The following is a 14,024-nucleotide window of genomic DNA, read 5'->3' as shown; positions in this document are numbered from 1 at the left end:
AGAGATTTTTTTTTTTCTATCAGAATAAAGTCACGTCCACAGGAGTGCACCCTGGGAGAGGTTATAGAGGAGGTTTGGGGGACCTGTGGAGTAGACCTCAACTAAATGATCTAATTTATGAAATAAAAGTCATAGGATTATTGTATGTGTGTGTTTTCTTTCTGTGATCTAACAAATTTGGATTTAGCTTTGTGTCTGTTGAACACATTCAGTATCTTTTCTGTTGTCTAGAAGCCCCAGAACTTAACAGTGTAACAAATAAGTTCTACCATGAAAACTAGGTGTAACTCCGTAGTGAATATGACAAAAAAGATAATTCAAACCATGATGGAAACTAGTCTCCTTCTGGTTCCTTTCAAATCCTGCTTTGTGCCCTGTTCAAACTCTGTTCAGGCAGTAGTGCTCTGGCTGAGGTGTGTAATTCTCTACCTTTGAAAAGTGAAATTAAACTGCTTAATTCTATATTATGCTCTAACATAGTGACTAATGTGGGAGGACAGCACTGCCTGTGGATGATCAAGAAACAGCCTGATCTAACCTGGATCGAGTTCGTTGTCGTTGCTATTTCTGATTTTAGATGTACAGAGAGACTGCACAGCACACGTTTTCATGCATGACTTTGAAGGAGAAAGGAAGGCTGGGGGAGTGGTTTGAGTTACACGAGCAGGGTACACCCATGAGTGGTTATAAACACACAGTGGGATTTTCTTTGGCAGCAGTGAAGGTTGAGGGAGTCGGCCTGCTGGTGGAGCCTGGGGCTGCTGGCCATGCACAGGATAGCTGGAATGTAGAGTAGGGATAGATTACAGGGACAAGAGGCTGGTGCTGAGTAAGGTGCTGGTCCTGGTCCTCATCTGCACATGAGTCTTTGGGAGCCTGTTCCTGGTTGGACTTTTCTTGTTGAGGGAAATGAGGTGGCAGTTCTGGAGGTCTAGGTTTTAGGTACAATTTTTTTAGGTGTTTTTTTGAGCTCTGCTAGTGTATTTACCTGGTAATTATAATGGCTGAGGTTACACCCATGGGTTGTAGCATGGTCTCAAGTCCTTCCTGGACTTGTCCTAGAATAAAGCTTGGGGTCTGTTTTGCTTTTAGAGTATAGCAGTCTCAAAATAAAGTGGCTTGTGGGTTGGAGAGATCTTTATAGCTCTTTTATTCAAATGTCTGTTGACTTAGCTTTCTTGGTTCCCAAAAGATTCTTGCAAGACCTGTATTAGGAAAAGTATTCCAAAATTTTAAAGTTCCCTGCTTTCTGTATTCAGCCTTCCTCTACAGAAAAAGGTTATACATCCATTAAATAATTTATTTGAACTGCTCTGTGCAGTGTACTCGATTTGTGATGCCATGCCTAGTTGACTGTATGTGAAGGGTAGAATTAGGAATATTTTAATCCTGTTTTCTAACTCCCTTGTCCTCCACCACTTCCTTTGAGGAAGTGCTTGCCTCTTTTGCACACCCATAACAGCTGAGAGTTGGAAGCAGCACAAATAAAACTTGCTTTCCCATGTTCATTTTTTAATGTCTTTAACTGGAATATTAGTTCTTTGTTTTGTGAGAGTCTAGATTTGCCAAACCACTGAGGAGTGAGCCTTGAAGTTTAATGTCCAAGCAGCCATCTGCTGTGATTAAAATAAATGCTGGCACAAATGACCAGTCTTTGAACTTGCTTCTGAGGTGCTAAGATGTTTCTCTTGATGACCCAAATAAGAGTGGCTTTGGTAAATTCAGCCTAGTGTGGACTCTGTGATCTTAAGTGACTAGTAATTTTGACCTGTGTAAGGGAGAATTAGGTAATAAAAAGGAGAACTGAAGCATGTAAGTGGAGACAAGTGCACATAGTAGAAAGCAAGCACATACTACATTAGGTGCTAGACATTTTAATTTTTCAGATCTCTTGAATCTTTTTACATGCTCAATAAAGAATGGTAATTTTTTTCCTTCTGTCACTTGCAGGTCAAATGGTTCTATTTGTCTCTTTGTTCCTGCTGATTATCTCTCCTGCTTTGTGATAACTTTTGTGATTATTGCAGTCTGTGTTTTGGTACCAGGTTCTGACAGATAGAAGCCTTCACTTACGTAAATTTTTACGAATGTGTTTGTGTGCGTTTCCCTAGAGAATTTCTTTTATGAGATTTTTTTTTTCCTAAATACAAATACAGGCTCTATTTGTTTTCTCCCTGTGCCATGGAATGGCTTTGGGTGATCAGTGTGCTGGTAGGATGTGGAGGCCTCAGAGGACTTGGCTCACTGGGCTGCAGAGGTCGTTAGTGTGTTTGTAGCCTCCAGTCTTCTTTCTGCTCAGAATTTCTAATTGGGGCAGAACAGTGTTCTCCTAATGTTCAGTAAAACCCTTCTGAAAACTGATGTTTCTTGGGGCATATGTAGTATGTTGGCTTGGGAAAATGAATGGATCCATCTTCTATATGGTATCAAAAGCTGGTATGTCTTGCTATGCTAAGGTGACTGATTTGTTTTATCCCCATTTGAAGTCATAAAGTTTTGTTAAAGTGTCATTCCAGGCATTTCTTGGAGACTTTTTTTAATATAAGAGCCTTCCTTGGGTTATTAGATAGCGTTTGCAGAATTCTGGGGAAGTCCAGCTTGTAAAACTGGGTGGGAACTAACTTTAGGATGGATTTCTATGTTGATATGTAACATCAGGAACAGCTTCAAAGCACTTCAAATGAGGGAATGACATCCAAACCTCTTGCTCCGTTGAATGGTGGAGTGAGAAGCCTTCACATGTTTCAGCTTGGTAGTGAAGTCACCTTCCCTCACCTCAGAAGTGGAGTACGTGGGGCTCATCAGAAACGCCCCTGCTCTGACTGCCCACATATGTGGGGGGTGGTCTTTGTGGAGATGCTTGTAGACTGAGGGCTCCCTATGCTGAAACAGATGGATTTGTGGTCTGGGGACTTGTGTTTTCTCAGGAGGATTTGTGGGAGGTGCATGGCTTTCACCATCCAGGTAACAAGTGGAGCCTTTGCTGCCATATGTCATCTGATTTGGGGAGGCCAGTAAAAGAAATGTTGCTCATATGTCTTACTGCCTTAATGGCCACTCTCCAAAAAGTTTGCCGTGAGAGTTTTGATTCTAGTGGGATGTAGTACTTTTTAACATTGGAATAAAAGTGTGTTTACTTTGAGAAATAAATTTTCTTTTGCTGCTCATGTAGAGTACCATGTGGTTCTTCGCAGCACAGTGACAGTTCAAAGGCATAAAGAATGTCCCCAGCTTCCCAAACACGGCTGGTGAGTTGGTGCTGGATGAGAAGGAATCACTGCACTGGTCACCCATTGTCAAGATCTGCGCTGTGAGAGATCTACCTAGTACGTGGCAGCGTCAGGCATTTAAACTATTCGTTCTTCTTGAAGCTTGTCTTACAATTTGACACTCATCCAGATCGCCTACTGTTATTCCCTTATCATCCTATAAGGGAGCAGTTACCTCTTCCTTGGTATAATTTCCTTTTTTGTTCCTTCCAGAGAAGAGAGATGATCTGTTTCTTGGTCTTTTTCTTTATTTTAGTGTTCATTCAGTGTAGGGACTGCTGTGATCAAAGAGTTGTGTAAGACAGAGCAGCAGCAAAGTACATTTTTTGAATTCACGTAGATAAAAGGTTGTATTTTGTAGGTCAAATGCTTTCAGTAGTCACGTCATGGCACATCAGAAATGGTTAGTAACAAGCAATGTACACATTTTTCTTCCGTACCTTGATATGAGTTTGGAAACCAAAATATTTTCAGTAACTGCTTCTGTATTTGTACGTTTCCATGTTCTTGGATATAATTTGCATTTCTTTTCAAATCATTACTCGGTTGAGTTTTTCATGACATGAGAATTCCATGAACTGTTTGTGTATATGCTAAGAACAGGTTCTTCTATTTGCAATCAAGTTCATATTTGGTTTCTCTTTTCCTGCTTCTGGCCTAGCTTGGGAAAGAGGGTAGACAGGAAAGGTGGAGACCCAAAAGACTCACTCCCACGTGGTGGGCAGAAGCCCACCAAATTAGGTTTGTGTATTCAAACACTAACATCTTTTTGACAGCATATTTGCTTGAGTCTTGATTTTTATGAAGAGGAGCAGATCTAAATACCATCTTAAAGCATACTGTGGACAGTGCTGACATGGCCCTTTTCCATCTGGTGTAAAAGGGAAGCTGTAAACAATGGCAACCACGCCTTTGTCCTCCTGCTTTCCCATTCTCTGTCTGCATAATATAGAGCTAAAATAGTTGCCAGTTTTGGCTTTAGCTTTTCTTGTCAAAATTGTCCTCTTTTTGCCATCTGTTCCACAGTCTTACCACTGCCCTAAAGCTGCACTTTTTGATACCTGTGATCACTTAAAAAGTCAGGAACATATTGCAGCAAAGTCCACTCCTTTTAGCTGAAAGTAAAATTCATTAAATCTTGGAAATGAAAACACAGCTCTTTCATTTGTTGGAATAGATTTTTTTAGTGTTGTTTCCTAAAGAAGGCAGGCTTACGGGATTGAGCTGTTTGTCCATCTGCTTTTCAGTTCATCCTTAATAACTTTTGAACAATTTCATCCAGATTTGACGAGGAATAAAAGTCTCAAAGGTAATTGCTTTCCAACAAGAAAACGGGAGACTGGGTGGAGGAGAGAGACAAAAATAGGTGCCCCCACTGTCTGCAGCATGAGCTTAACAATAATCTGTTCTTAGGCTTTTGCTAGCCAAGTTGCAAGTGTGTCCTTGCCTCCTGGGTACCGCAGTAATCTCGAGTCTCCAGAGCATGTTACTGAGTCTCGCTTAGGCAGAAGCTGAGGGGCCATGAAAGGGAGACAAGGGCATAGGGAATGTTGCTGGGGAACTGGGAGTTTTAGGGAAAGGATGAAATCAATGGAAACTGGGGCTGTTGGAGCTCTCAGTAGTTTTATGATCGATGGACCAACTCGCTTTCAGATTCTGTATGGTACTACTATGCCTTCTTGATCTCTGACTTCTCAGGGATGTGTCTGCCAAGGGTGCATCTGTGGTGCTTGCCAGGCCGTGAAATAACCCAAATGTAAGAAAGGATTTACATTGTACTCAGAGAAACTCAGCATTCTGAAGTGCAGCTGGGCAGCTACTTTGGCAAATGTTTTATTCACTCCTGTTTTAGGCTAGACAGAACAAGCTGTGAATGTAGATTGAATTAACTCAATGGTTTCTGATGGGGGAAAAAAAAACCAGGAGAAGATTGCTGAAAAATACGTTCCCATAATACTTTATTTTTTTTCCAGGCTCAAGTCAGTATTTGAATGAGCACTTCTAACAAAATTAGGATGGAAAAGGGGTGGTGGTGACTTCTATAATGGGTGTGTTTATTTGCCTGGAACATGTGAGCCCTGCATTTGCAACACTTGCTGCAGAACTTCAGTTTGTACAACCAAATTCATGATGTGTAGCTTCTGCAGAATCTCTCTTATCTCTTATCTTTCGGCAGAAGTAGGGCACTGGGCTTTCTTTCCTGTGTACGCATTTGGTAAAATATTCATATTCCTGCATCCGTGGTGACTGTGGGAAGGAACCACCACCTGGAATTATTCATTGCCTGCGTCTCTGTTTTTCATTGGTTTGTTTTGTCCTGGGCGAGTGCTGGAGATCCTGAGTGTACTTTCAGCCGTGAGTCAGTGACAACCTCATGCTATTATTGTAAATAGCAACATGAACGCTGTTCTTGCATGCGTTTTCCACGGGCTTTGTCTTCCTCGCCCAACGCTGCAGCCAAGGAATTCACAGAGTTTCTGAGTCAGCAATCAGCTGCCTCGAGACAAAACATGCAGGATACTGCAGACTTGCAGAACAGCCGGCAAGGCGTATGAATACCCTGGAAACCTGGCAAATAATTCTTGCCTGCCCTTGCTTTCCTCCTGTAATTTGCACGTTCTCTGACGTGTTGCTTGCGGGTTCCAAGGCCTATGGGTGTTTACATCAGGAATGCAGAGTTCTAGGGAGTGACTTAGCGTGGTGACTGAAGCCTCGGTGTTTGACCTGTGGGCATAACTGACTTCCCAGCCTGTGTGGAACGGGATGTCGGCAGAGCTACTGTGCTAACGTGTCACTTGGGATGTGCTGTCTGAAATGACCTGCTTTCTGCAGGTTTGTCTCCTGGCTTGGCCAACCTTGAACACAAAGCAGTAAGTTCATAGAATTACAATAGTTTGAGTTTTAATTTTGGGATCTCCCTGAGCAGTGCAGAACCGGTGCTGCCTTACTCCTCTGGTGAAAAAGTACAGGAGAAGGAAGAGTAAGAAATGATTCCTATTCTGTCCGTACATCTGGATATATCAGTAGTGGACTATGGACTCAGAGACCTAAGTTGTGACTCTGCTTAATTTAGGTCATGTAACTTCTACTATTCTTTCTGAAGAAGTCTCAATCACCCAAAGCACTGCTGTAAAGTGAGTGTTTGGGTGGTAGAGTGGGGTGCAAGAGGTGGGGGGAACCTAAGAGAATAGCATTCAGCTTGGGAGGTTGTGCTGACTAATGAGGCATGTGACTTTAGGCTGTTGGTATTTTATTGTGCTTATGTTACACAGACACACTGAAACTACTTCTTCAGTGTTAGAGGTGTTTTGTTGGAGTTTATTTTAATATTCTTCTTGATAACAGAAGAGGAGACACAGGCTTTTAGTACATAACAGGGTCATAAGAGCTGGAGAGTGACTTTCTACAAGGATATGTAGTGATAAGACAAGGGGGATGGCTTCAAACTGTAAGAGGGCAGGTTTAGATGGCATATTAGGAAGAAATTCTCCCCTGTGATGGTTTTGAGGCACTGGAGCATGTTGCCCAGAGAAGTAGTGGATGCCCCATCCCTGGCAGTGTTCAAGGCCTGGCTATGAGCAACCTGATGTATTGGAAGGTGTCCCTGCCCATGGCAAAGGGTGGGAACTAGATGATCTTTAAGGTCCCTTCCAACCCAAACCATGCTGTAATTCTTTGACCTAGACTCTGCAGTAATGCAGTGGTTTCCCTGAGGCAAGCCTGGAGCGTGTTTCCAGCTTCACAACAGTGAAGTTAAGATTAAAAATAAGGAAAGCAGTTCCATCCAGCTTAGTGAGCAGTACTGATATGGGCATGGCATCACCATAAGCCAGTTAGAAAAACAGCTTCATGTATACTGAGTCTTCTGAGACAGTTGTCTTAATAAAGTTAGAATTGCATTCTGCAGTATAACCCATTGTTGTACTGTGGCTTCTCTAGGAAATTTTATTTTTAAAAACATCAATTTCTGGCTGTAAGTAAAGGTTTTCAGGTCTCCTTTGCTATTTCTGAACATAAACAATAAATACCATGTTAGGCTGAAAAGCAGGAGTGCCTAAATAAACTGCTGCAGAGCTGTCATATGGGAGGGGAAGAGACATGAGCTGTAATGTTTGACTTGGCTTCCTGTCTGTTGGAAGCAGGAAAAGAGCTGGTGAGAAACTAAAAAGTTTTATTCGAGTCCACATATTTCCTTTTTTACTTTATTACCCTTTGCAAAAAAACCAATGGATAAAAAGCACCTCAGAAGTGCTTTTACTTCCATAGTTCCTGTATACATTCCCATGCTGCCTTCCTATCTGAAGGCAAATAGAACTATTCTTTCTTAGAGAGCAGGGTAATCTAGTCTATGTACCAGATTATACAATAAACCTTAGTACTTAGTACTATACAATTAGTATTATACAATAAACTTAGTATTATACAATAAACCTTTTTCTTTCTTTTATACATAAAAAAAGAAAGAGAAAGGAGAAGAGAAAATATCTATTCTGTAAACAAAATCTCTGATTGTGAGCCAAACAATTAATTCTGTAAGCCTGCAGGCTGCTTCTGAGGGATCCCAGAAAGGCAATTAGGAGTAGCAGAATTCAAGAGAGCATGTGTAATCTGCCTCAGCAGAATAAACTAGACCCCAACTACCCCCTAAAATTTTGAATGGGCCTGCATATCAAAAGAAGTCGAAACCCCCAGAACAGAGGAATTAGTATGAGAATCTTACAAGGATCGTGCACCAGCCACGTTTCGCTCTTATGCTGCTCACCTACTGACAGAAATAATTGCATGGGCCTTAGGTAAGGGGAATGTTTACAGTGCTTGATGCAAAACAGACAGGCTTTCTTTTTTCAGTCTCGACATCTTTTCTTAAGCAATTGATTGCTCTTAGCAGGTTTAACTTCTTTTTAGGATCACAGTAGCCATCACTGTACAAAACCCAGTCTTTGCAAGACTATGTGCTATGCCATCCTCTTTCCTCTTCTCTGTTTATCATGAGCATGTCTTTTTAGAATGAAAGAACCAAAGCTTATTTTACTGATGCAGTACCAACTCTTGAAGTACTTTGTGGTAGCAGTATCTTTAAGACCAGCACATAACCATTCCTGTGCCGTTACACAGTAACTGCAACATCAGTAGGTCTGCATCTTTTTTTTTCACAACCTCTGCCCTCTTCCAGACATCATGTAACATCTGCCAGTTTACTTGTGACTTCTCTGCTGTTCCTTTGAAATGAGTTTTGATGTAACTTCCAAGGCACTGGCTCAGGTTAAAGTCTTTTGTGATTTAACAGAGGTGAGATGTGCCACTGTTAAATGTTAGATGTGCAGTGAGGCTCAGTGAGCTCTGGAAGGCTCTACTTCATCGAGCTTGGTCAGAAATCCTCGGGGTATCAATCAGTTGACTTACTTAGGACTGATGCATTAGTAATTACTGAGAATCTGGGCTCTCAGTTCAGCAGGCTTAGACAAAATTTTGGAATGAAAATGAAAGAGCAAGTTGAGTTACATTTTCTTCTTTTTATCTTTTAGGTTGATAATGCTTGTAAGCCAGAGGTGAAAGTGGCTCAGCAGAGCAGCACTGGGAAGTCTGGCAGACTGGATGAGAACAGCTGCCCCCCAGGGCAGCTGCGACGTGTGAAGCATGGAGGAGAGTAAGAATGAGAAGGTGAACCAGGCTCATGTTCTCTTCGACAGATTCGTCCAGGCTTCCACCTGCAAGGGGACTCTCAAGGCTTTCCAAGAGCTCTGTGACTACTTAGAACTAAAGCCGAAGGACTATCGTTCCTTCTATCACAAACTCAAATCCAAGCTCAATTACTGGAAAGCCAAAGCCTTATGGGCCAAATTGGATAAAAGAGGCAGCCATAAGGACTATAAGAAAGGGAAAGCGTGCGCCAACACGAAGGTAAGAGATACACTCACCGTGGTCAAAACAACTGTTACCTGTTTGTCTCTGGAACACACAATAACAGTGTCTGGATGTAAAAATATGTTTGCTTGGTGGCACTCTAATGCTTGGGAAGACTCAGGAATGTTCTCATACATATATTTATAGTATACCACAGCGTGTGAGCATTTGACTAGCAATCAGAAATTCTGTTTGCCACTACAAGATTTGATTGCCCACCTGAGTATTTATCACTTATTCAGGAGAAGCAGCCTGCAGGTTCCTCTGTTGTGCATTTTTGTGGCATCAATACTATAGATGGCTTAGGAAATCTTAATTGGTAAACCTTTAATCTTGGTAGACTTTCTTTTGCATTTTTTACTAGGCAGTAACAGGAAAATGTGCTGTTGGAGTCTAGGTACAAAATATGCATGTTTGGAAATTTCCAGCTTTAATTTGAAAAATCGTATGACCCTCTGAAGAAAAATAAACTTTTCTGCCAATTGGGCAAAATATCCTGTTTCCCGTTATTTAGAAAATGATCATTTATATTCCAGATTCAAAGAAGAAAAAAAAAATGCCCTGGAAACTCATACCAATTTCTTTTAAAAGGTTGGTATGTGTGGTATTTACTGTAGGAATTCCTGTTTTACATACACACACACAGCATTTTACTTTTTTTTTTCCAACCTGAATTATTGTGAGCTGGTATTTATGTGCTTCACTCTGGTTGGACTGTGCAATATGATCTTATTTATTTGTTTTGTGGTTACTGAAAGCAGTTCTTTATATCCTTTATCCAAATGTGAATAGAATATGTTGTTTTTGTAAATAATCAAGCATTCTTCCTTTTTTAAAAGAGGCAAACAGTACTGAACACTATAAAACTTAAACAGGATTCTGTCCTTCATTGAGAACAATAGATGCTGCTGCTTCTTTTGAATATTCACCTTCTGAGAGAAGAAAATATTTTAATTGGAGGAGTAAATGACTAGTTCCTCAGTAGAGAACAGAGGAGGAAATATGTCTAGTTTAGAGTGTGTAATTTCAGGTCTGTGAAATTTGATTCTCAAGTAGATATTAGAAAATTGTGTTAGTTTCTTAATTGTTTATTCTGTTCTACTTTTCAGTGGCCATTTTCATACAAAGGGAGGCATTTATAATTAATTACTACAATAATTTGGTAAACTGAAAATGGAACAATTGGGCACTGTCATGGTGGGCAGTGACTTCAACACCTCAAAAGTACAACCACTGTTAAGGTTTATGTTTTTCAGGCAGCATAAGAAAGGAAGGAATTACAGCAAGATAAATGTAGCGGATTTTGTGTATACTTAGGAATAAACCTTCCCAACACTATGGGATGTTATAGAGAAAATTCCAAGTTGTTTTTCTGAGTAATGGATTGCACTGTACATTCATTGGATTCAGGAATTGCTCTTATTTTGAATGAAACACGATGGGTAGAACTGAATTAAGGTGCTAAAAGTTTGTGAAATGAGGTCAGGTGGTTTATGTTTTAATGAGAAAGAGATTGAGGGAGCTGTGGAAGATGCAGAGACCTTTTAACTTGTTTGAATAATAGGCTATAAGAATGACTTTTACACCTGTGCTCTGAATATATCTTAGTCTGCATGTTAACACTGAGGGAAATGGTTGCTTCAATAACAGAGATGCAACATGGAAGAAGAGATTTAATGGAAGGATAGGTGGACAGTGCTTGATTGTGACAGCATACAAAAAATAGGTGTGAGTGGAGGGTGACATCCAGCTATGAAAGGCATTCAGAAAATTGAATGTGACATTTATAGAGAAGGGAAGTGGTGAGCTGAGTTCAGAAGGACATTAGAGCTCCCTTTGGTCGTGTTGGGGTTTGACAACTAGGCAGCCATATGGAAATGTCAGAAAGGTAAGGATTTTAGCTTGGACAAAAAGTAACCAACTCTTGAGTTGGAGAAGTTCTGTGAATCGATAGCACTGACAAGCTGATTGAAGCAGTGTCTGTGAGTGAGGTGATACAAAGGCAATTTGTAGAGGGAGGATCATACAGGAGACAACAGGTGAAGCCCCATGGGAAGGTGGTAGTGAGAGAAATGAGGAAAGTCCTTCAGATTGTGCTGTGAAAGAATATCTGAAGATGCAGAGGAGTACTGAGCCTTAATAAAAATCTGACAAGGATGTGCTTTGAAGAAATTATGTAGCCAACTTCGTCTTTAATAAATTAAAGCTGGCACACCCCTTTGCCCCTAATCAGAAACACAGAGGACTGGATTTGGGATTCACACCATTTTGAGTAGTTAAACTAGTAGCTGAGAGAAAGTGAAATTTTGTTTAAAAAACTTGGATGTATTCTTTTTATATTTTTGTATATGTATCTATTAATTGCTTGTTTCCTATCCTAATAGTATCTACCGTTAAATATTTATATGTAATTCCTAAGAGAGAATCATAACTGTTCCAAGCAGAGGCCTTCTGAGAACTGAATCATATCTGATTTGATGTTTCCTAACTCACTTAGTTTTATATTCCTAATGTTTAATGTAATTTGCAAACCACTGATTAAAAGATATTGCAATTTAAGTGAGCATGTAGAGATGATAGAATTTAAAATAAAGATTAGGTATTACCCATGTTATCAGAACAGAAGTCAGTCATTACAACAGTTTGGCTGTTGTACACTTGGAACATACACCAGTTCTAATTTCTCATCCTCTGCAGTGTAGCTCTTAATTTCCCATTTAAAAATTGGTCAGGGATGAGGTGCTGTGCCTGGAGCTGGGCAGTTTGTGCACATGACCAGTGTCCAGATTTACCAGAATTCAGATAATCAGAGTATGTGAAAGCAAGTCTTTGGGACGTGATGGATTGTTCAAATGTAAATAGTTACAAATGGTGTTCTCTCTTCGTTGGTTATACAGAGAATACAGGATTTCAGTTTGCCTTTAATGTTCCATTACCATGGCATTGTTACTGGAAACTTAATATAATCTGTCTGAAAGATCTTGAGCAAGAAGTGTTTCTGAGGGGTGAGACAGCTCCAGTGCAGGGAGTTGCAGCAATTGCTTGGAGTCATTGAGGGGAAAGGGAAGAAGGAACAACAGTAGTTGCCTATATTTGGCTGTACTTGGCATCTCATGTAGTTACTGTGGTCTGACAGAGTATCAGAAGGTGGGGCTCTACAAGACATCTGAAACTGGAAGAAGCATTAGAGGTGGAAAAGAATCTTTTCTTTTATTTTTAATTGTGCTTAAAACTTGTTATGTTTTATAACAACATAATTTAATGTTTTTGTGATGGTAAAAGAAAAAAAGGCAACTTTGACCATGAATTGCTTCACTGATTATCATATATTTTACTCTCAGAACATCTAGAATCTTAAACATAACCTAGATGTCATTAACCACATCCTTCTGTTGGGGCAGGGGGACGATTACAAAGAACAACAACAACAAAAAATGTTTCTGTGACAAAATTGCAGACAATTAGTTTATAATATGATTATGTAGACCTGAGTTTGAATAGTCACATTTTAGTACAATTCATTTGCTGTTGTGTACTCCATTGTAACTATTTTATATGTGGAAAATAATCAAAGAAGAAAAGCCACCCAACTCAGTGTGTTCTTGTTGCTTATTGAATCCAGGCTCTTTTAAGTTCATAGTTGTCAGACAAGCACAGTTATTACCTGGATAAATATGACACACTCAGCTGATTTTCTTAGAAGTTTAAAAAAATATAGACCAAACGCTGTTCAAGAGTTACTTATCTACAAATAAAACAATATCAAATTGAAGAACACATTAGGTCCTAATTGAGTATCCCTTTTAACAAGTTACAGGACGGACACATGTTCAATATCCAAGTCTATTTAGGAATTTATTAGTGCAGGGGTTGCGCTTGCCTTTTGTCCCAAATGCCTCCAGGTTCCTGAAGCTACTAAAGAAACAATGGTGTTATTATTCCCTTCCCTTTCTTCTAGACTTAGATCTCTGCCCTCAAATTTATGTGACTTCTTATCTTACACTTACTCTGAATTTGCATGTCAGTTGTTGTGTCATCACTGATGTAACTTGTGCTGGTTTTTCCTCATTCAGGCTTTATATTTGCAGTTTCACATTATTGCAGAATTTATGGCCCAGTGAATAAGTGGTGAGAATGTGGCAGCCTGTAAAAATTGTCATATGGGGATGACCAACAAACACAGTTTTGGTTTGGGATAGGCTGTTTATCAGAACATTGGTTTCTGGTTAAGTTTTGGCGTACTTAAGAATTTCTTAAGGAACTTTTCTGTCCAGCCATAAGGATATGTAAGAATCTGGAAAATAATCACATGGCAGCAGCAGTCACCCCTGTGACTGGTCTTTATTCTGTGGATGTGGTTTGTACTTGGTAGAAATCAAAGTGCAATAACGATAGGACAAAATGGACTGTGTACTGTATTTATGAGAAATCACATACCAGCACCAGCTTTCTCCATGGACCTCGGTTTCTGTGGGTAAGAATTATCAGCTTGCTATCTTGGCTTTTTAATCTTAAAAGAAGTTTTGCTCTATCATGTCTCAGAAAGTAGAAAGTCAACACTAGACTGCACATATTTTCATTCTCAAGTTGTTTATTAGTGTCTGATAGTGTTTGTGAGTGGAACAGAGAAAGATATGAGAAGGTGAAAGACCTTTTATACGACAAAGGTTAGATTGAAGCAAAACATGTTTTGATAAAAGTTGTGCAGTCACGCAAAGTTTGTATTTGCAGGGTGTTTACTTCCCTGAACTTTCCTTTGCTGCAGTAGTAGAAGCATCAACATAGGGATGAGTTAGCGCTCTAGCTTAGCTACTGTCTGTGTTACTCTAAATGACAATGTTTATAGAAGTA

The 14,024-nt window shown here is 39.9% G+C and overlaps 1 protein-coding gene across 5 annotated transcripts in view; it reads left to right on the top strand.

Annotated features, from left to right (window-relative positions):
- Nucleotides 1–14,024, top strand: part of MICAL3 (microtubule associated monooxygenase, calponin and LIM domain containing 3) — a 168,255-nt gene that overhangs the window by 49,686 nt on the left and 104,545 nt on the right. For all 5 annotated transcript variants that reach the window (XM_027680764.1, XM_027680762.1, XM_027680761.1 and 2 more), the window contains exon 2: nucleotides 8,795–9,170. In XM_027680764.1, coding sequence (XP_027536565.1) covers nucleotides 8,907–9,170 — 264 coding nt within the window. In that variant the 5' untranslated portion in view covers nucleotides 8,795–8,906. The remainder of the gene's footprint in view (nucleotides 1–8,794; nucleotides 9,171–14,024) is intronic.

The sequence above is a fragment of the Neopelma chrysocephalum genome, unplaced genomic scaffold (genome assembly GCF_003984885.1).
Source record: "Neopelma chrysocephalum unplaced genomic scaffold, ASM398488v2 Primary Assembly neopelma1_59, whole genome shotgun sequence".
NCBI lineage: Eukaryota > Metazoa > Chordata > Aves > Passeriformes > Pipridae > Neopelma > Neopelma chrysocephalum.
Note: the sequence above shows the minus strand (reverse complement) of the source record. Positions and strands in the feature narration are given on the sequence as shown.